General features: G+C 35.3%; 1 protein-coding gene across 7 annotated transcripts in view; it reads left to right on the top strand.

The window, feature by feature from the left end:
- The window catches only part of ZDHHC21 (zinc finger DHHC-type palmitoyltransferase 21), a 46,492-nt gene extending 26,148 nt beyond the window's left edge, over positions 1-20,344 (top strand). For 3 of the 7 annotated variants that reach the window (XM_065046143.1, XM_065046139.1, XM_065046140.1), the window contains 2 exons: positions 12,168-12,211; positions 12,750-20,344. In XM_065046143.1, the coding sequence (XP_064902215.1) occupies positions 12,168-12,211; positions 12,750-12,882 (177 nt within the window). In that variant the 3' untranslated portion in view covers positions 12,883-20,344. The other 4 variants (XM_065046142.1, XM_065046141.1, XM_065046144.1 and 1 more) reach the window with 4 other exon arrangements.
- The last annotated feature ends 245 nt before the right edge of the window (positions 20,345-20,589 follow it).

Raw genomic sequence — 20,589 nt, 5'->3', positions numbered from 1 at the left:
TTATTGAAGAACATAGGTCATCTGATCCATCCCCCGCTCAAAGCATTTCCATATCAGCAGCACAATCATCTGCTTCCTTTTCATTCCTTTCTTCATGAGTATAGAATTGGCAAGAATAAACAATACAGTCATTTTGAGGAAATCTGCTTGGGAACAACTAGTCAGAATTCAAACAAACAAAGCCAAATCTGTTTGGTGAGGTTTTGCTTATTCTGCAAGTTGTGTCAGAAGATCTTTCTGTACAAATGGCTTTTGATTGTCGGCATCGTAGTGTGGGGATTTGTTTCCTCTGTAAGCAGTTACTAACAGCTTTGGCTAGCTGATGGAAAAGGCAGAGGAGAGGGCAGCAGGTGAGTGAGTAGTTTGTCTGCAGGCTTGCCAAAGACATGCCTGTCATGCATAGAACTGGGGAACAGAGAGGCTGGGTATACCCACCCACAGTGCTGAGCACACAGTGTGGAAGACATTCAAGTCCTTTAGAAGCTGTGAACCGTGATCACTAAGAGACAGCGATGTTCCTACTGTGTTCTGTGCTGGAGTTACTGTTCAGCATTTAACCTTCCTGTATAAACTAAGCAAATAGTATCTGAAATGGGTTCTATTTAAAATAATGAATTAATCATGAAATTAAGCTTAGCTTAGTAGAAGGTACAGATCAGAAGTTATTTAACAGAAGAATACAATCACTGAAGTGTAATAGTGCAGACTATTAATTTAAAAGAAACTCAAACAGGCATGGATGCATGGATATGCACAGTTTAAGCATTCATGTTATATTAGTTGCTGCATAGCTGTTCTTGAGAGCATTAATTTCCGTATTTGCTAAAGCTGCTCAGAGACGTGCAAGAGAGGTGGACGAAAGTGTCAGCCTTGTGAAAAAGGTGAAGCAGGGCATCTCTTACTTGTGCTTGTACAAGAAAACAGATAATAAATGCTTTCCTAGTTTGTGCTCCATGCCTGTGTTTGCAGTTTAACATCAAGCCAAGATCAGTTCCACGGCTTCTGGATAAAAGTTACTTTTAAATAATAGAGACAATCAGCATTGCATCTCCGTGATCTAAACTTTAAATGATACATACTGTTGCTAAATGACTCCATTAAGTTTGGGTTTGTTTGAGTTTAACGTTATTTACCTTTATTTCAAATGCTGCCAAAATGGTATTTTTTTGGAAAGAAAAAGAAACTCAAGGTTTATCAAACTTTGACCCTTTTATATTAATAGCGAAATTTCCTGATTCTCTATCAGGTAAACTTGGTTGACTGTCATTATATAATATAATTTTCCTGAAACCAAGCCAATAGCTTCTGTTTCATCTAAGTAATGTAAAGCTAAGGCTGCTTTTTTCCAGGAATGTTGGATGTGTATATTAAAAAAAACTCCAGTCCTCAGTTTTTCAGTATCTTCTATGTAGACTGTATGTTCTCTGCTTACCATCAGTCTCACAGAAGCAACGTCAGATAACGAGACCACAAAGTTGGTCATCCTCCTTTAGCGTCATCAGTAGTGAGGAACTAGGACCTGAAATGGCAGCTTCATGCTTCATTGTTTATGGTTGATTTCCGCAGTGGGGTGGCCCTGCTCAAATGTAAAATGATTGACATGCAGTATGCATTGTGAAGTGTGATATGTACCCCAGGTCAGAACACCTGTGCTGATCCTTCATATTTACAACAACTTATCCTTTTGCCACTGCAGCAAGATAGGCAAGTTGAATGTATGGAATTAACCTGCATTAAGTTGCCTTTGTATATACCATTTTTATAAGCAGAGTTGCTCTTTTCTAGAATTGAAGTGATGGCTTGACAAGCCGTAAGAATAAGCAGAAGTTTTTTTTGTAGGATTTTAAGGGGAAATATTGACATTTTTTCTTCTTTTATAATTTTTTTCAGAAGTTAAAAAGTGTTTTCCAACTGAACACGTAATGGAAAGCATATATCTGACAATCTCCAGCGTGTTTTTCTGGAAAAGTGCTGTAGCTAAAACAGGAAAGCAAAGCAGCACGTTATGAACCGCAGGTGAAATATTCTGCCATGTGTGCTGGCTCTTTCCAGCATTCAGTGGTGTTGTGCAGTTGACTGATTTTCTGTGCCTGTCATTGCATAATGCTCATTGGTTATAAAAGTAGATCCATTATGTAAAAATTCTTTACAAAAAAAACTTCATATAATCTGCTGTTATCCTGTTACACGTGTGTTCAACAGATGCTAAGATGTTTGGAAAAAATGTGCTCTTTGGTAAAAATGAAAACTTTGTAACTTGTGTACTCAAATTTGGCTCTTGCACAGACAATGTTCTTAAGGCTGTGCTGCTTGAGAAGGAGATTAATAGACCAAGTTACCTAACAGGCAGTAATTTCTCTGAGTACATTTACTACCTCTCTTGTCGTGTTATCACTGTTAGGGTATCATTAGCGCAGGACTATCCTTATCTCATCTGGAGGTCCAGGAAGCCAAATAACAAGGGAAGTGACTTCCTACAATGAGAGGAGAACAGCTGGTTGGCAAAAACTGTCCTTAGAGGAACTTTTGACATGAATTGTTCTGATGAAGAGGGGGGCAGCTGAGGTGGCCTCTGTATATGAGATTAGTGCTTTCTCCCTAGAAACTAGCATATGTGAGACACACTTCTAGCAGAAGGGGCACATGGCTCTTTTCATCCTCCTCCTTCAATTGCTTTCACCAAGCTCTGTTTGCCTTTACTGTCATCATTATCCTGAATTTTAACACTTCTTCCAGCATGTACCTGAAATCTCTCTTGGGGAGCTTTTATTTAGATCCTTTGGAAACAGAGGTATCTAAATTCTCTCTAATGCAGAAGTCTCTGCAATAGGGAGAAAATTAGGATGCTAATTTAGGGACTCTATGATTCTCAGAAGTTGCTCTTCATAAAATCTCAGCATAACAATTATTCTTCTTACTTACAATTTTAATGTTTCTAGAGAACTGTGTGGAAGAAATCAGTTTCACCCATGAAGAGGGTGCTATCTGATGTAATTTCCAAAATGATCATGCATTTATATCGAAGGCCTGCATTTCTTTCATTCTTGGTGCTTGCTTCTTTAGTCTGCTATTCCCTGTAATTTCTTGTAGGACAAATTTGAATTTTATGTTCCTGACCTGGAAATGAGGCTGTAATTCTTACATTCTCAGGCAGCATGATGTTTTTTAATGACACTGCTTGACAAGTAAAACATGCTTAGCATGAAACTGTAAGTAAAACACAGAACAACAACAAAGAAGTTTTTGTCAGTTGCACCCTAGAAAAACTAGATGTTCTCCTACTGAGAATAACATCTTATTTATATACTTATTTATTTACTTATCTATCATTTACGTATGTATGTATGTATGTATCTATCTATCTCTCTCTGTCTCTCTCTCTCTCTATCTAACTATCTATTTTAAATTTTTGATACGCCTTACTTCAGATTACTTCTAGATGCTTGTACTCCTGCAAGCAATTATTCCTCCTTTGCCTCAGCCTCTACAGGATAACAAGATAGCTCTAGTATAGACACTTTCAAACTCCATGAAGGTAGAGAGGTATTTATTTATATGGTGGCTTGTTGTAATAGTAAAAATATTATTTATAGATAAATTATGTTTGTGTGAGATAGGTAGTTACAGTTTAGAAAGTTGTTGAATTTTGCACAAAAAAATCCTAAACATCTGCTTTCTTGTGCAACTACTGCCTATGCCTATTTATGACATTGTACTGCAATGGCAAATGCAAGGTTTATCTGGGAAAGAACGCTTTGCACTTAACATAGAAGAAGATCTTGAGGCGGACATATCTGCATTACTCAATTTTGTTCCCAATTACTTTTTTTCTGTAGTTATCCTCACATCAAATAATTTAATTGGAAGCTAAATAAAATGGCATCAAGAAACTTTCTTGTTTTCTCAAGACATATTTTCTTGACATGCGCTTTTTAAGAATTCCTCTTTTGTGTGACATTTTTATATGTAGCAGGTGCTTGTTTTCCTTAAAAATGCATACTAGCCTATTTATTCAGAGGAAGAGGTGTAAGTTCACCTAGGAAAAAAAAAAAGTATATTCTGTCAAGTACAGATTGTTTCTGATTTATGATTGTAGGAGGTAAAGAGCTGCAGCTCAGGCTCTTTTAAAAAGGTGAAACTATCAGGATGTGTGTGTGTTTATTAGCATGAGACCAAATCTGGCATTTGGCTTTCTCTCATTTATCTTTCATTTTTGCTTTAAGAAAATACTTCTGCATGTCTTTTCACATCACTTCAACAGTAAAATGATTTTGAAAAACAGTTTTTCTGTTTATACAGTAGGATTCTATCATTGATTGTGTTTGATCTTCAAGGCATTACTGTAGAACAAGTAATAAATAACATGGCATGCTTTTTTAAACAATGATTTGTCTGATTATTTTTATATTTCTTCATCTCTAGTGAGGTTTTAAATTGCACCAAGTGCTACTAAGAAGTATTGAGTTTGCTGACCATTTTTAAGGTGGATACCTTTTTCATATATGAGGTTTTCTTCCTTTCAAGATCTGTGTTGTTCTTTATTTGTTGGCTGCCACCTGTCTGAAGCAATCAGCCACTTCTTTCCCTTCCTCTCTACAAAAGGAAAATCCCGTCTTCCCATGGATGGTGGAAGGTAACAGGATAATCGGTTCAGCAGTGATCCTCTGATGTCATTGTGGGAGCCCTGTAAAAGCAGATTATCTGTGACCCAGATAAAATAATTAGAAATTACTTGGACACTTACAAATAACTGATCTACTAATCTCATTTCCAAAGTTAAAAAAGGCCTGTCTCTCAACGTAACACTACCAGATGTTTCAGTTAAACAGCATCCTTTGCAGACACTAATCTGAACCCTAATTTTAAAGGATTACCTTTGATTGTTTTTTATTTCAAATACTAAACAGTTTCTGTTTTCATTTTTCCATATGTTCAAACAAGGTGTTTATACATATTAATTAAATTTTCTTCATTTTTTCACTATAGTCCATCAAATATGATTTTATGTGATTTTTGTGTGTTAGTATTGTAGAGAAAAACTTTTCATTTCAATTATTTAGTAACTAACTTGTTTCTCTGGGAAAGAACTATGTAATGGTTGGGCTTTTATGAATTCAATAGCTACCATGTGGCCTTTGTACAAGTTAGTGAATGTATTATCATAAACTAAGTGGACAGTGACTTTATTAATTTAATTAATGCTACCAGGGTTTCCTGTTAATTAACTGTTTGAATGGTGTACAATGATATGCCAATATCTTGGTGCATGAGTACTTGTGTGTGTGTGATAGAGAGACATTTCCCTTCATTTGCTTTGGGGAAGGTGGAAGGATGGAAAGGAAGACAGTTTAACAGCTGATGTTCAACAGTCTGGTGCAAAAAATGATGCCTACCGCATAAATTTGTCATCTTGGAAGCATTTTAAAAGGTTGATACTTGTTAGGTACTGTGTTTTATTGTTGTGGCAGTGTTTCTTCTTTCCACTAGCTTTTCACTAGCTTTTTTCACTAGCTTTTTTTTGTATTTCACTAGCTTTTTTTTGTTGTTCTTGCAAACAGATCCCTCTCCACATGAACATCTTGAAGTTACTAATTGATACATTTTAACTATTTTACTTAGTGGGGCCATGGTAAGGGACATTATTCATTCTGCTCAGGGCTTCGCTTCTTCTCAGAAGGCCAAAAAGTTTCCTCTTAAGGAAACGGGGAAAATATGGAAATAATACAAATTAATTTTCTGATATATTTATCCCAAAGGAGTATTTTCAAGCAGTTTAGCTTCTTTAGTATTATAATTTCATTAAATAGTATAATACAGAAATTAAATACAAACAATAAAAATACCAGTGAAAAAGTTAAAATTCTTTGTGTGATCGGTAAGGCGAAATTTTACAAAGGCTGAAATGCAAAATAAAGAAAATGAAACTGCAGTCATTCTGTTAATAAAAGCAAAGGCTTTTTAATTCTTTGCATATTTCGTAGTGTTGATCCGTTGCTGATTTTTTGTACAGTGTACTAGTGATCTAGTTATTTTTGTCTTTAAAAACAAGTATCTTGTAATTAAAAATATTTGTAATAATATCTTTAATCAGATAATCTATTAAATACTATTTTGATTAGTGAAATATTAAGGGCTTTTCCTGTTGTGCTTTTTTTTTTTCCTAACATGGCAGAAATGTAATCAAGGAAATATTAATCCTCATAATGAAATTTGGCACAGAAGACATTAGGATTGGGAGGGGAAATTAGGATTCCCAGGCAAACATATTCTTTACCTGGCTATAATAAGTGTAAGATACAAAGTAATTGTAGAGGAGAGCAAAAGTTACATGCACTATAAACTTGAATAGTAGACTGAAATTGGTGATGTAGCAGAAAATAAGTCCATATTAACATTTTCCTGTCTGTATCTTCCCCAGTATTCTTATCCCTTCCCCTTTTCCTGTCTGTAATTTAATCCACCTGCAGGTAAATCTGTTAGAATACTGCATAGAGTCCTGTATGTTAAATTGTCAGAGATTAGTGATGCCCTGGTCTTTGAATGGGGTTTTGTTAACTGTGTAGTCTTTTGTACCTTTCCCTTATTTTTCTGAAGCAGACTAGCAATTTATTTAACATTTTTTGTGAATGCATCCTTACAGTCTTAAACATCTATTTACCATCAAACTACAATTTCAGTTTATTTTAAAAACCTTTTTCATGAGCTATTTAAAATGTAAGAATAAATTCAAGAGTAAAACACACTGAGTGGCAACAGATCACATATGTTTTATTTAGATCGCTGCGGTTTTAGGTGAAGTGGGAATACTTTTACTGGAATTAATTATTTTCAATAGTATTAGGGAAAAGTGTAAGTTAGAAAATTTAATCAAAGAAATTTTATACTGTGCAGAGAGTCAAAAATATGCCAAAAATATCCCCTGTTAATCACTCAATGAGGAAGTGCTTTTACAACGCCATTATTTGCTAAATAGTAAGGAAGTACCTTTAACCAATTAAAAATTAGTAACTATAATAATGATATTTGGGTGTTCTGGGGGCTGAGTACATTTTGTTTAAATGTTGCTTGTCAAATTTAGACATAGGATTGTTAAAATGACTTCTCTGTGAGGAAGGCTGACAGCTACTCTTCCTAAGCATTTTTTTTCTCAATATGTTTGTCTTAAGAAGGTATTTGTAAGTATCAAGAAAAATAGTAAGTTTTGTCACATGTCTGGCTGTTATGAGCTATCTGCACCTGTTATCCACACCATAGATTTGAAATAGACTGAAGAAAAGAGATCTGTTTATATCATCTTTGTAGAAGTGTTCCTAGTTTGTTATCAGAGATTTTCTTTTCATTGAACCGTTTTCTCAGATCTGACAAGTACATTGGAAATCTGTTTAACTAAATATTTAAATAAATTCATCAGAGCACAGAGGAGTGTAGGAGTATTCCCCAGATACAACATAGTGTAGCTTCAATTTTAATTTTGCACACAATTCTCTGATTTAGGGATCTAAAGTTAAAACTGAACTAGTAATTTTCAGGCTGAACCTAATTGTAAGTGATAAAATTAGTCATATTATGTGAGAAGTCTAGGTTAAGAAAACAATGCTAAAAAGTGTCCAAATGTAAACCCAAAATGTAATTAATGCCAAAAGGGAAAATTCTGAAATATGAAGTGTTCTTTCTGTGAGGTGTTCAGTATTTTAAATTCTTCAGTTGCTCAGCTGTGATTTACATACACACAATGAAAGGAGGTTAGGTAGAACTTATTGTTTGGGTAGAGGACATGTTGTCTTATACTTTCAGATAAAAGCAATGACTGCAAATTCAGGAAGGCTTGTAAGTTTTGTTTGTTTTCTCTTTCTGCTCTATCATACTTTCCTGCTGCTTCTTATATACTGAGTATGTGAAAATCTTCTATTAAGAAAATGTTGCATAATACTTACATTTCTTCCATTGCAAGTATAAGCTTAAAGACATGTATTGATTACATGTTACTTTAAGAAAACACAGAAGAAAAATTGAACCAGAGATTGTGGCTGCGTGCTTTGGAGTTAGTCCTGTGAGTTACAAATTACAGCCACTCCTTGGGAAAACATGAATCAGTAACAGGAAAATATTATTTCCATGTACTTCTTTCATGATAAACTAGCTCATGATGAATCCCATCCTATAGCACAGTTTGTTAAACAGTGCATGTCATATTAAAAAAAAAAAAAAGTTTTTCAGGCAGTTTGTTATGTTAATCAAAAATATAGATGTGAAGGATATATTCCTATTAGAAGCTAATGCAGGTGCATTCATTTGCAAATGAATCTTAAGTTGGTCTGTAGAATTTGGCTGGTGCTCTTGTTTATGTCTCTCTGTCCATCTTGTAACAGTCCTAGCTGTGGCAGTAGCTTACTTCGCAGTAGCTGCTCTTACAAACTCGTAGCAAGTCCTCAAAACAAACAAACATTCCTCATCCCCTCAGCAGGCTCTGAAACCTTTGCCCTTTTTCTCTTATTTTAAAGTGGTATGTTGTTATTGATTGCTGTGTTTATTTCCTCTAATTTCTTTTGCCTTTCTCACTAAGGTATGATTTTATTTCCTAGTTGCCTTAAGATACTTATCAGCAGCTATGTATCTCTGAATAACGAGGTGCAGGAACAGTAGCTGTTTCCCATCTGGATAATGACTTTGGGGGTCCAGATGACCCATCTTGTGAAATTAATCACTTGTGGCTTACTTAATTTTGTCTTGTATACAATTGTAAATTTAGAGGCGGGGGGGGGATGGTTTGGACATAGAGGTTACTAGATCTCAACTGAAATACCATGTTTCCTCATATCAAGTTATTTTCAACTTTTGAATGAGTGCCAGTTCTCCAAAAGGTTTTAACATCAGCATTAGCTGTGAGTCTGGAAAGAAAAAAAATCTTAGTGGCGTTCTATTTGTATTAATAGTAATCCAAGCTGATAGTAGATGCAGACAGCCAAAGCCTCTTAGGCTGAACACAGTAATACCGATGTTGTAGCAAAACCTTGTTATACATCAAATGCGTAATTAAAAGAGATGATATTCTGGTTGAAAGCCATTTGTGAGATGTGTTAATGAACAGAACACCGTGTCATTCAGAAGAATAGTGGTTATTCTGATCTTCCTGTCTCCAGAAGAAGAAAAATTCATCTGTCGGAGAAGAAAGCCTTAAATAACAGGCCAAAACTCAACCATGGCCCTCTCCCTTTCCTTCCTTTCCTGTCTCCAGAGGGGCTACCGAGTTTCCTGGGGTGCTGTGAAGTTTCACTTTCATGTGGAAAGGTAAATTGATTCACTCTCAAATGAAAGTACATTTCAGATGAACCCAGCTGTTTGGCAGCAGTGTTGGGGGAGGGAAGCTGTGAGGGGAATTTGGTTTTCTTAAGTTCAGTCACTAGCACTTCTAAGCAGCTAAACTTCAGAGAGATGTTTTCTCCTGCTCCCTCCAGCCCTAGTTCACAGCTTTTAAAATGTGGCTATAAAGCTTTTTTTTAATTCTCAAAAAGTATCCCAGAAGCAAAGGATTCACTTGTCAGTCCCAATTCCGTTACTGTGAAGCAAAAGTACTCTAAAGTAGGTGTTAGCATTGTAATAGAAAAAAGAAGGAAGGAAGGGAGGATTTCCTTTGACTTCCTATCCAGCTAAAATTCTTAGTATGTTTTAAAGGTGTGGAAGCTTGGCAGTCTCTTCTTACAGTAATTTTCAGCAGTTCCTGTTTTAGTGCTTTCACTTAGTTTGCTTATTTAATTTGAGAGAGAAGCAGACCCTGAAGAGCATCTTTTAGGTCCTCTTAGCATACCCTGATAACAATTTAAAAGAAATACAGCCCTCAGTTCCCAACCTGGGAATTTCTCAAAAAATCTTGAGTACAGTATTTTAGGGAGCAGTACAAATGTATGAATGAATAAAAAATGTGGAGAAACAGCAAAAAGCCATATTGTAGGTATTATTTTGGTATGTTACTTCTGCATTAAGGCTCCTTTTGTGAAATGATGACATAAATCTTTGATAGCTAGAAATCAATTATAGTCTGGACTAGCATGCTTGTGTTGTACAAAAAAAGTTGTTAGCAATTATTGCTTTCACACATACCAATATTATTTTTTGCTGTCAGGTAGGTAGCTTTGGGTCGACCACAGGATAATTCATAGAGCTGAGATATTTTTGTAGTTACGGAAGGAGCTATAGCATCTCATGAAAATGCTGTTAGAACCTCACCAAAGTGTCATGGAAGTAGTATCTGTGTTTACTTAGTCCTTTTTATTCAGAAAGCTGTATGTGATTTTCTGTGGTCAGAAAAGGTGGTGTTTGTTCTGACAAGAGCTGGACAAAAAGCCAGCCCAAGGAAGCAGAATATCCTTTGGCTGTGCAGTCAGGTCCTGCCCTAGTGAGGAGAACCGCTTGTGTCTCGTCATGTTTTCCTGCCACCTGTGCAGGTGAACAGGAATAATCTAGACAGGCCCATACGGTGCAGCAGAGAAGCAGTTTATCTGTGAGAATCAAAACAACAAACAGTATTAACAGTCTACTGCCTCCAGTCCTGTCCTCTCTCACTATTGAGTGGTTCTTCAAATCCACCTAATGATGGGGCCAGAATAGTTTATGTAGTCTGCTGTGGGCATGTTGTCCGTGCACAAAAAGAAATGAACTTGTGCATTCTGTCGGGTTGGCGTAGAGAAGGGGAGACTTCTCTCCTTCTCCATAGTGCACCTGGAATTCAGTTGGGTAGATTGTGGGCAGAATTAAGATTTTTGCCGTTTAGCATGTGGTAAGGGATCCTGTTCCAAAATTCATCAGAGCAGGAAGCGGATTTAGAAGGACAAAATTTGGCAGGGGGAGCTGATGCCACCCATGTCTGGTGAAGCGGGGAAGCAGCTTCCTGTACATTATTTCCCACTCACATTTCACCCCTCACCTTCAAAGCTTTACGAAAGATGGTAGCAGAATCCCAGCAGTGCCTGCGCTGAATTGGATGCACTGATGGCAGGAACAATCAAGGAACACAGTGTGGTTTTATTGCTAGGTAGTATTTCCAGATGACAATGAAGTCGCAGCCTAATTAAACCACAGCCCTTGTGTCTGTGTGTGGCTGGGACAATAGAGGCGAGCTCTCGGTTTCATTCAAACGTTGGTGTATTCTGACAGGTGCATTATGTGTATGCCTAAATCAATGAACAGTAAAGGGAAATATCAAGCTGCTATGAAAAGGAGATGGAACCATGAGAAATATTTCAATTATTGTATTGTGGACCTCATGACTGATTTTTGGACATAATGAGCTATGAATGTGCACTGAAAACACTAATACTGCTGGAGTTGAAACTGAAGTGATACTCAAAAGGCAAACTTTCTTATTAAATAATCAGTGCAAAAGGGAGAACAAAGTAGTATTGTTGGTAGTTTTAAAAGTTTTATTTGGAGATGATCTAAGCTTAAATTGATAATTATAAAACTTTCTGACACATTTAATTAATTCTGTTCAGAAAAGTATGAATTTAATTTACTGTTAGCTGCAGGGTGCCTTCACTCTGCAAATTACTTAGTTTTTGTTACATTTCAACAGAATAATTTTTATATTTAGTATTTACCTGTAGAGAGTATGGAAACTGATGGTGTATTCCTAGTGGTGCTGTTTGCATTACAATACTCATAAAGATAACTATTTTAAAACTTCTTAATAGGCCATGCTTTTCAAAATACATCTGTTAATAGTTGCATTTTACTAAATTTTCCTATAGTTATCTCAGTGGACTACTCCAAGTCTGCAATGGATGCTTGTGAAAAGTATGTCAAAAGTGTGCTTTATACACATTCATTCTAAATATCCCATGAATTAATTGTAATATCTGATTTAATTTTAGCTGTAGTAATGTTGTAAGTTCTTGTTGACAGTCTGTGACATGTGGTGTTGTAGTAGAACTATGCAGTCTAGTTTCACATTATGTTTGTAAAGATCATTTAACAGACTGAGTAAATTTGTGCATATAGTCTCACAGCTGTTTAAAAGTAATATGGTGTATACGTAATATGTAATCTACTGGACTAATGCCAAAGCAGTCTACACTAAGCATTGATTCCCTGCTTTATTTAGTTGGTTTCATGATGACATATTAACAGTTAAGAATGTAAATAAATGCTTTTAATTGTGTTTTCTTCAACAGGACACTACAAGTATAGAAAAAATGTCAAACTGTTGTGAAGACATGTAAGTGTTGTAAAATTTCTCCATTTATTTGCTGAAAAGATAAAGGGGTAGCTCTTTTTTTAATTGTGTGAGAGAGAAAATAAACTGAAGGCACTTTGTTAAGATTATTTTGCATGATGCTGTGCCCTGTATTTGCTATGTCTAGCAGCAGCTCACTAATCTTTTAATATTGGTTGTACACAAAGTAGTCTCACGTTATTCCCTTTCCCTCCCTACCCCAAAGCCAGTGGAACTTTATTTTCTTTCAAAAGTACAGATCAAAAGACACTTTCTGCTGTGTCTTGACATACTTTTCATTGATTCTGAGGTTCTCCTCTGCTTCAAAAGTTCTCTTCGGTTGATTTGCGACACAAATAGTTTCTGTTCTCCGAAATTAAGTCTCAGCTGCATGCCATAATGAAAGAAAAGCTGTATTTGTGATGCTGGGACACAATTCATCAGAGTTCAGTGTTGGATCCCCAGCCACCCTGCATTGTTCTAGCTGAGTGAAGTGCACCGTGGGCATGCTGTCTTTCACTAATAATGCTGTCTTCTGTAGATCGAGGCCACGAAAGCCATGGCAGCAGACCTTCTCAGAAGTTTTTGGCACTCACTGGAAGATCCTGTGGTTTATTCCTTTCAGGCAGAGGCAACCACTGCGAGTTCCCTACCACTTTGCCAATCACGTCTAAACAGATGGATGGTGGGCACAGATGGGTCCTCCATGCTGGAAATGCATTACAGGTTTTATGATAATAGGACTATGACAGCCTTCAGGTCAATTAAAATCCACACACCAATTGCAGGCATCACAACGTGCCCCAGGCTTTGTTTTAATGGTGGTCTTGATTCTGTTCTGAGATTAACACAAGTTGTATGTTTAACTTTAGGTGTATTTTCTTTCAGATTAGCTTTCCAAAGGGATTTCTTTCATCTGTGAGGTTCATATCAAAACCAAATGACTGGAATGCAGTCTTACTGTATTTATTTGATACTGGCTCAATTGATTTTTTTTTTTTTTATTTTTTTTTTGGTAGAAAACACTGAATTTTTATATCTATTGTTATCTTTCTCACCAAGTGTCTTATTCTGCCTTGAATTTTTTTTTTAATTGTTTTCATCAGTAGGTGTATTTACATAATATTAATGTCTTTTTTTTTTGCTACATGTGTTTAAAATTCTGTGATACTGCCTTTTATTTATGATACACAATAGTAATCCTGCAGCACCACACTATGAAAGGTAACATTTCAGTCCAAGGGAGACTTCTTTCTAAACCTTTCTCAGAGAGGTTTTTATAAATATCTGTAAATTTAGGTGTTTATATATAGAAGTTTTGCAACCTACAGCTATCTTTCTGCATAGATAAGATCTTAGTGAAAAATATTAATGTCTTTATGTTGATAAGAGAGGTGAAATATTCCAGGATAAAACATGCAGATAGAAAGCATGTTTTCCCTATATCCAAAAGATATATTTGCAATAATTCAACAAAGAAGTTGTATGGTGCAAATACTAGAATGATTACTTTTTAAAAATGCAGATTTAATTAGTTGGCTTAATGTATCATAAATAAAAGTGTATTGTTAGTAAAGTTATAAATTTTATATTTACTTTTGTTTAGTCATGATTAGCTGAGATTGGTCTAAGTGTTTGTATATTGGAAATATGTGTGAAAATATTTTAAAATATTTATACATAAATACAGATATTTGCTACAAACATATATAGTAAAGTATATTAACTGTTTTGATAGGGTAGTATGTTGATATGCAATAGCTTGTTCTGGGCCCTTTAATTATTGAAGTAGTTAACCAAAGTAAGCATCCTTAAGATGTACATCATTTCTGGTGAAATGATGATGAGTCCCAAAGTACAGGCTTAGTTTTGCTGTATTTAGAAAAACTGTGTGTTTTATTATAGTCTTCTGTATCTATACATATATCAGCAAAAGATTATTTTTGAAATCTCTGTGGATTTTTATGAGAAATTCACAGCTTTCTTGTTTTCAGTTGTCTGCTTCCTTTGTTTTCTAGTTCAACAGTACTAGGATCCATCTGAAATGACAGTCATGCAACAGGATAATAAGGCAGCACAGAATCAGGATGTAATATACACAGGTTGTGTATGGAGACAGCGTTTGTTTGTGAACAGCTCATTCAAAAAGAAGGGCTAGATTTGTCATGAGTGGTATTCATAACAAATATTTAGATCAGCCCTTTAAAAATCTTAACACAGTCACTACCAATGTTGGGTGTCCCTTTACTGAATTAACAGATTTTGGTGATCCATTGAATGTTCCAGAAGTTGCATGTTAAAAATCACTCAAGTTTTAAACTTTCATAAATTTCTAATATTTGAACCAACTTCATTTTCCTTCTGCTTTTAAAAATAGATGCAATATTTTATTCATTTAAATTTCAAGACTAATATGCAAACTTTTTTCTCACATCATTTTTAGGTGTGAATTTAGACTTTAAGGTGATATTGGCAGTAATGTTTAAACAAAAGGAAGCTTGAGGAAAGTGAATGGAAAGGCTGGAGCAGTGCTTGAAATTAAAAAGAATGTGCGTATACATTATAAAGTAATGGCTGTATTCTCTTTCTTTTTTATTTTTTTATTATTTTTTTTTCTTTTTTTAAGGAATTCCACTACAAAAGTGTCTCTGAAACACATAGGGGAACAATAGCCGTTTTGTTTTATGTGCCAATGCTTAAATCTGTTTCATGAGCAAAAAATGGCAACTTTGTAAAGTTTTTCATGCCAATCAGTTATTTTAGTTAGCAAATCATACAATTCTGAAGCTAATTGAGAAAGAAGATCAAAATTTAACTGTTCTTGGTACATTCACTGTGGGGGCGTATAATTATTCTTTCTGGTTTTAGTATAATTTTTTCAGCTAATTTAACAATGCACGAAGAACAGAATCTGCTCGACAGTAGGAACCTTAGTTATAAATAGTGTATTTAATTTTTGTACATGATATACAGTGAAGTAATGAGACCATTAAATTTTGCCAGCTTTGTGAGGATAAAAATCCACCAGCAGCCCAAATACCATATTGTGTGCTATATTCCTGCATTCTTAAACTAAAGAAGGTACCAAACATCAGAAACCAATGCTGATATGGCACAGATGGGGCTTGAACATGCTCTGAAGGACCTATAGACTGTAGGTGCAAATGCCCACGATGTATCCCACATGTGGGTGGGTGGTTGTCCTCCATGGGGATGCTCCTTCACGCTCCACACCCCCTCTGTTGGCACTCTTACGTTGTGATGCAGTGGGTACTGTGAGGAAGAACTGCGTGGTTTGGGTGTTGTAATTGGTGGTTGTAATTGATAGATCAAAAATCTGTAAATTCTAAGGTGCTCACTCAAATGACGAAAAGAAGAACCTTGAGGCTGAAGTATCAGGTATCCAGCTAAGCAGATGATGTACATCAAAGTCTTGCCTGATTCGCAAATGAAAGTGGTAGTTTCATAGACTCATATTTTCTCAAATGTGTTTGTATTGTTGCATTTTTTTTTGTGAATATATTTTTTCTCAGTCTCCCATTTATCCTTAACATTAGGAATCAATGTGTAATATGATTAAGGCAGCTAGTTTCTCTTTTATCTCGTTTCTGATTATATGGAGACAGAAGGGAGAATTTGGAGAAGCTTCATTTTTAGGAGACACCAAGCTTTATTCTTTGAATGACAGACCTTTAAAAGTGTAAAAGTTTCAAAAATATTTTAAATTTTTTTAGCCAATAACCTTACCATGTTTATTAAAGTTTCTGAAACTGATTCTTAGAAGGGTTTTTTCCAGCAGAAGATCAGGTAGTCTTTTGTGATATGATTTGAAATCCTTTAAACCTTGAAATCCTTTGAACTGAACCTTTGAAATATCACTTATTTCCCTCCATCTGTCTTTCATGATTTTTTATTTTAGTTGACACTGCATTCCGAAGACTAGTTAGTCGTTTGTCATTGTTATTCATTTAAATAAATCTCATAGACAGTATTGGTGTATTTCATCCTAATGTAACATCAGAACTATACATGCTTTATTGAGGACATTGGATATTAGCTATGAACTTAACAATACTTCATTTCCTGAGGGTGACAAAGAGATGTCAGAACACTACTGAAAAACCATCTGAAAACATTTGAAAATAACCGGTTTGTTTGCAGTATCTTGCAGCTCCTGGTAGGACTGACCAGTGACACTTTGCTATCTTCCATATTATCAGAGATTTGAGATTTCATTTGAAAAATTTTGATGTCTAAAATAAAAGATGCAGCATCAAATAGTATTTATCAATCTATCCTCTGATCTGTTCATTTGAAAGACAGGTTCCATCAATCAGCTGGTAGAGTAGTTGAAATACACAATGATGTTCAGTCGTGAGGAGGATTCATGAGTAAGAAACTATCTAAGAACTGGTAGGATGGATTCTGAACTAGGCAGCTTCTTCCTTGTATTGAACCTGAAGTTGGATAATGTGAAGGGAGTATTAATAAAAGCAGAGAGAAAATGGAGATGATAGGGCCAAAAGTATTGTTTTGATTCGTTACCAAAGTTTACCAAATGAAGTGAGGTTGCAGTTAAATATACATGCTGTCATTATATTATGCTTTTCAATGTTCATCTTACAGCTGTCCAGTTTTATTTAGTAAATGATACTTTTCAGAAATTGTGAATTCAGACTTTGTTTTGTGCTATAGCGTGCCAGTGTATACCAATGTAAGACAGATGTGTATAAATAGCACAAGCTCAATATATAAACTTCTCAGGGCCTGTCCCTTCTCAGTCAGACCATATCCCTCTGAAAGGGTTTTGCTTGTCTGCCCTCAGTATACATTGCTGTTAATTGTACCTGACAGCCACTTTGTAGTTCTCTTTTAGCTCTTAACTAGTTTGAATGAGTAGTGGGCACACGGTGTGCTTTTTCAAGGCATGGTAGGCCTCAGCTTATTATCTTCCCACTGCATCAGGTTAGTGGACAGGTAGGAGGTAGAGGTTCATTTTGTCACCCTTTGAGATTATCCATTGATGGCCCTTAGAGTTTGTGTGTGCTAACTAGTGTTAATTCTTGAAGGACCTTTGAAACATCTCTAGAAGCTTACTTTGCACTTTGTTTTAGGCAGATGACTTGCTTAAGTTTAGCTTAGTGTTCCTGCAAGTAGTTGATTCTTCGCATTAATGACATGATGAATTTTTGTATTTGAAAAAGGGAGAGTTAGATTTAAAAATAAGATGTTGGTAACTCAGAGGCTGAAGCTGCAGGGTAGTGTCTCCCATAAAATCAGGATGATAATGACTTCTCATTCAGCTCTGGATCGTTTGTCCAAAATATTTGCTATTTGACACTCAGTATTTCAGTAAAATGTCTACATAGTAGGAAGGGTCATTGCAGAGTGCAAATGAGCATTTCCTTGACCTAGGAAGAATTTTGCTTGTGAGCATTTACCATTGTGATCATGTAAAGATTGGACCTTTCTTGGGTGTACTTGAGCCTCGTTTACCCAGACAAAATCACTTCTGTTGTCATGAATTCTCTCCCATAGCAAAGTTACCACCTTTAATGAGTTTTGTTCCTTCCTCTGCTTACTTTCAACTTCTATGGTTCTTTTTCGGTCTTTCCGCTGAGCACACAGCAGCATAAAATATTCCTGCCTGCAGTCAAATTAATATCATCTTGGTCAGAATGGGCACTGTGGTAGCCTGGGAAGGTGTGGAGCTTTTGGAGTACTGATGTGATTAAAAAAATATAAATTAAAAAAGAAAATTGAGATTCTCTGGTTCCATTTGGGTTTGGGTTGAGAGCAAGCTGTCAATTGCTTAAGAGATTTGAAATCTGTTATGGATTCTGTACACTGAAATACACAGAAAGAAGTTGTCACACCTTTTGATGGGTTTTGAACAAGTACTGCCTTTTTTACTGTAATAAAGCACACCTGGAGCTTCTTGTAACTTTAAACATTATTTGTATGTAATGAAAGTTGCTTTTACTTTGTTGTTGCCTGAGTCAGTATCTCCTGGTCTAAGACAGTACATGCAATGTTCTGCTGCTGCCACAGGTACAGTTAGCAGCTGGACATCCATGGCTCTGGTGTCAAAAAATAACTTTTTAGAATTGGTCTGGTCATGAGACTTGAGTTCTCACATACTCAGAATTTTAAGAATAAACCTGATCTTCTGTGGTTCAGTCTTTATTAACAGACATAACTGTTTTAAAATGTGTGTTCTGAGCTGTTCTTCAGATGCTCCTGATAATTAGTTTTTACCCATTACTCTCTAAACACATGGTTAATGAAACACCATGATAAATCATGTTGCCATTCTCATTCAGAAAAATCCAGGATGATTCAGGATAATTCAGATAATTCACAGTCACATTATCATGTTCAGGATAAAATAATTCATTATATTGATATGGGGATTTAGATATAGATGCAATCTTTTGCTTTACAGTCATTAGGAAATTATCAATATGTAAGGTACAATGCTAGAAATATTTGTCTATACAAATTATTAAAAATGTACTTATTTGAAAATATACAGGCATTGCAAAGGATTATTTCAGTGCTATTTAAAGTTATTTAAAACAGATGAAATGTGTCAAATTCCTGCTTGGTATGCTGTTTATATAAAAATGTAATTACAATTGTCACTACCACACAGTATGTCGGGTACCTCATTATCATGTTGACTATTTTATACATGTGGTATGTAAGGTTAATAGTTTTAATAGTTAAGAGTGCAGAAAACATACTGGGAATTGTCTCCTGCGTTAGCAAAAATAAATGTAATTAGGTCTCTTACACTAATAAGTCAAATCTCATTCTAAATTAGTCAAAATGTCAGGACTTCAAAACTGTTCAAGTGTTGGCAAGTGACGCTTTTGGGAAGAATTGGGACTTCTAAATACAGTGTCCATAATTGCATGACATACTGCCTGACCAAAGATTCAGAAAGCATTGTTCTTCAAAAGATTTTTGTACTACTTCTCAGTGGCTGAGCGTTTGCAGGTACTTGTATCTGTGAGCTGTGTTAGGCCGAGGACTTCACTTCTGCTGAAGTTGCTCAATGGCATCTTGTGTCGGCCTTGCCAAACTATGGCAGAGTGATCAGTCAGCTGTTGCAACAAGGGCCATCTAAGCACTGCCTGTATAACTGTAAGAATAATTTAGATTTACAGTAGAATATGTGCTTTTTGAGTCAGCAAATCCAAAACTTAAATTGTAATTAATGTGAGTTTCTGTGTGAATAAATATTTCTATGCACATTCACAAGACTGTAGATAACGGTGTAGTGTATAGAGAGAATATCATCACTCTTTCTCCTTAACAGCTTCAATCTAAGTGCCACATAGCCAAATAATACTGATTTTTGTAAATTAGCATTCTGAATTTTGTAGTTCACACATGGGGATGCAATTGAGTTTTACTAATTTGTTCTTTGTTTGATCTCGACTGTGTTCAGACAATGTTAAATAATGTTCATACTAGACTTGTTGAAAATTAAAAAGTCTAACACTGGTTACGCCTGACTGGATAATGTATGATGTGTATGGCTGAATAATATCAAACCAGGGAAATTTACTCTGGTATTCTTTTAATTAAATCTAAAAGTGCAAGAGTATGTCCAACTGAAAAACAATGTATTGTCTTTTATTTCTTTTTATTCATGTAATACTTCCAGTTTTGCTTTTCAGATTTATTTAAATTTTGTAATTTTTAAAATTCCTATTGAGATTTCTTCTGCACTGTATTTTTTACAAATCTTATTTTTAAATTAAAAAACCACAAAGTTTCTTTTTCTCTGTTGGATTTAATTGACGTTGGTTTAAAGTTGTGTAAATACTTTGCTAATACTTTCCAAATAATTTTTTAGATTTTCCTATTTCTTTTATAAATTACTGTCATTATTCAATATTTTTTATTGTGACAAGATTAAGCTCTAGTGCCAAATGATAATTTTGGAAAACTGAACTGTGAAAAATCACTGAATGGTTAATGAGGTACTTATTATCTAAGCCTTGGTTTTTGTGTTTGTTGTTTTTTGTTTGTTTGGTTGGTTGGGGTTTTTTTGTTTGGTTGGTTTTGTTTGTTTGCATGTTTGTTTTTGAGAGAAAAAATGAGTGTTAGTGGCAGCACCAAAAACTTCCTCTGGTAGGCGTGTTCATTGGTATAACACTACTAGTTATAGTGTTGGTTAAATTTCTTGCCTAAATCATGTGTATGCGGCTATATTGATGCCTTACCCCTCCTTCGCTCCCTTTCCCAGTTCATCTCCCCACCCCCCCTTTTTTTGTGTGTTTACTTTCTGCTCTTGTTATATAAGGTAAAAGCAATCACATCTCTATACTATGCTGATTAGGGGGTACAAGCACAGGAGACCTGGGCAT

The sequence above is a fragment of the Columba livia genome, chromosome Z, assembly GCF_036013475.1.
Source record: "Columba livia isolate bColLiv1 breed racing homer chromosome Z, bColLiv1.pat.W.v2, whole genome shotgun sequence".
In the NCBI taxonomy this organism is placed as follows: Eukaryota; Metazoa; Chordata; class Aves; order Columbiformes; family Columbidae; genus Columba; species Columba livia.
The sequence above is the reverse complement of the archived record's forward strand: the minus strand, read 5'-3'. Positions and strand labels throughout refer to the sequence as shown.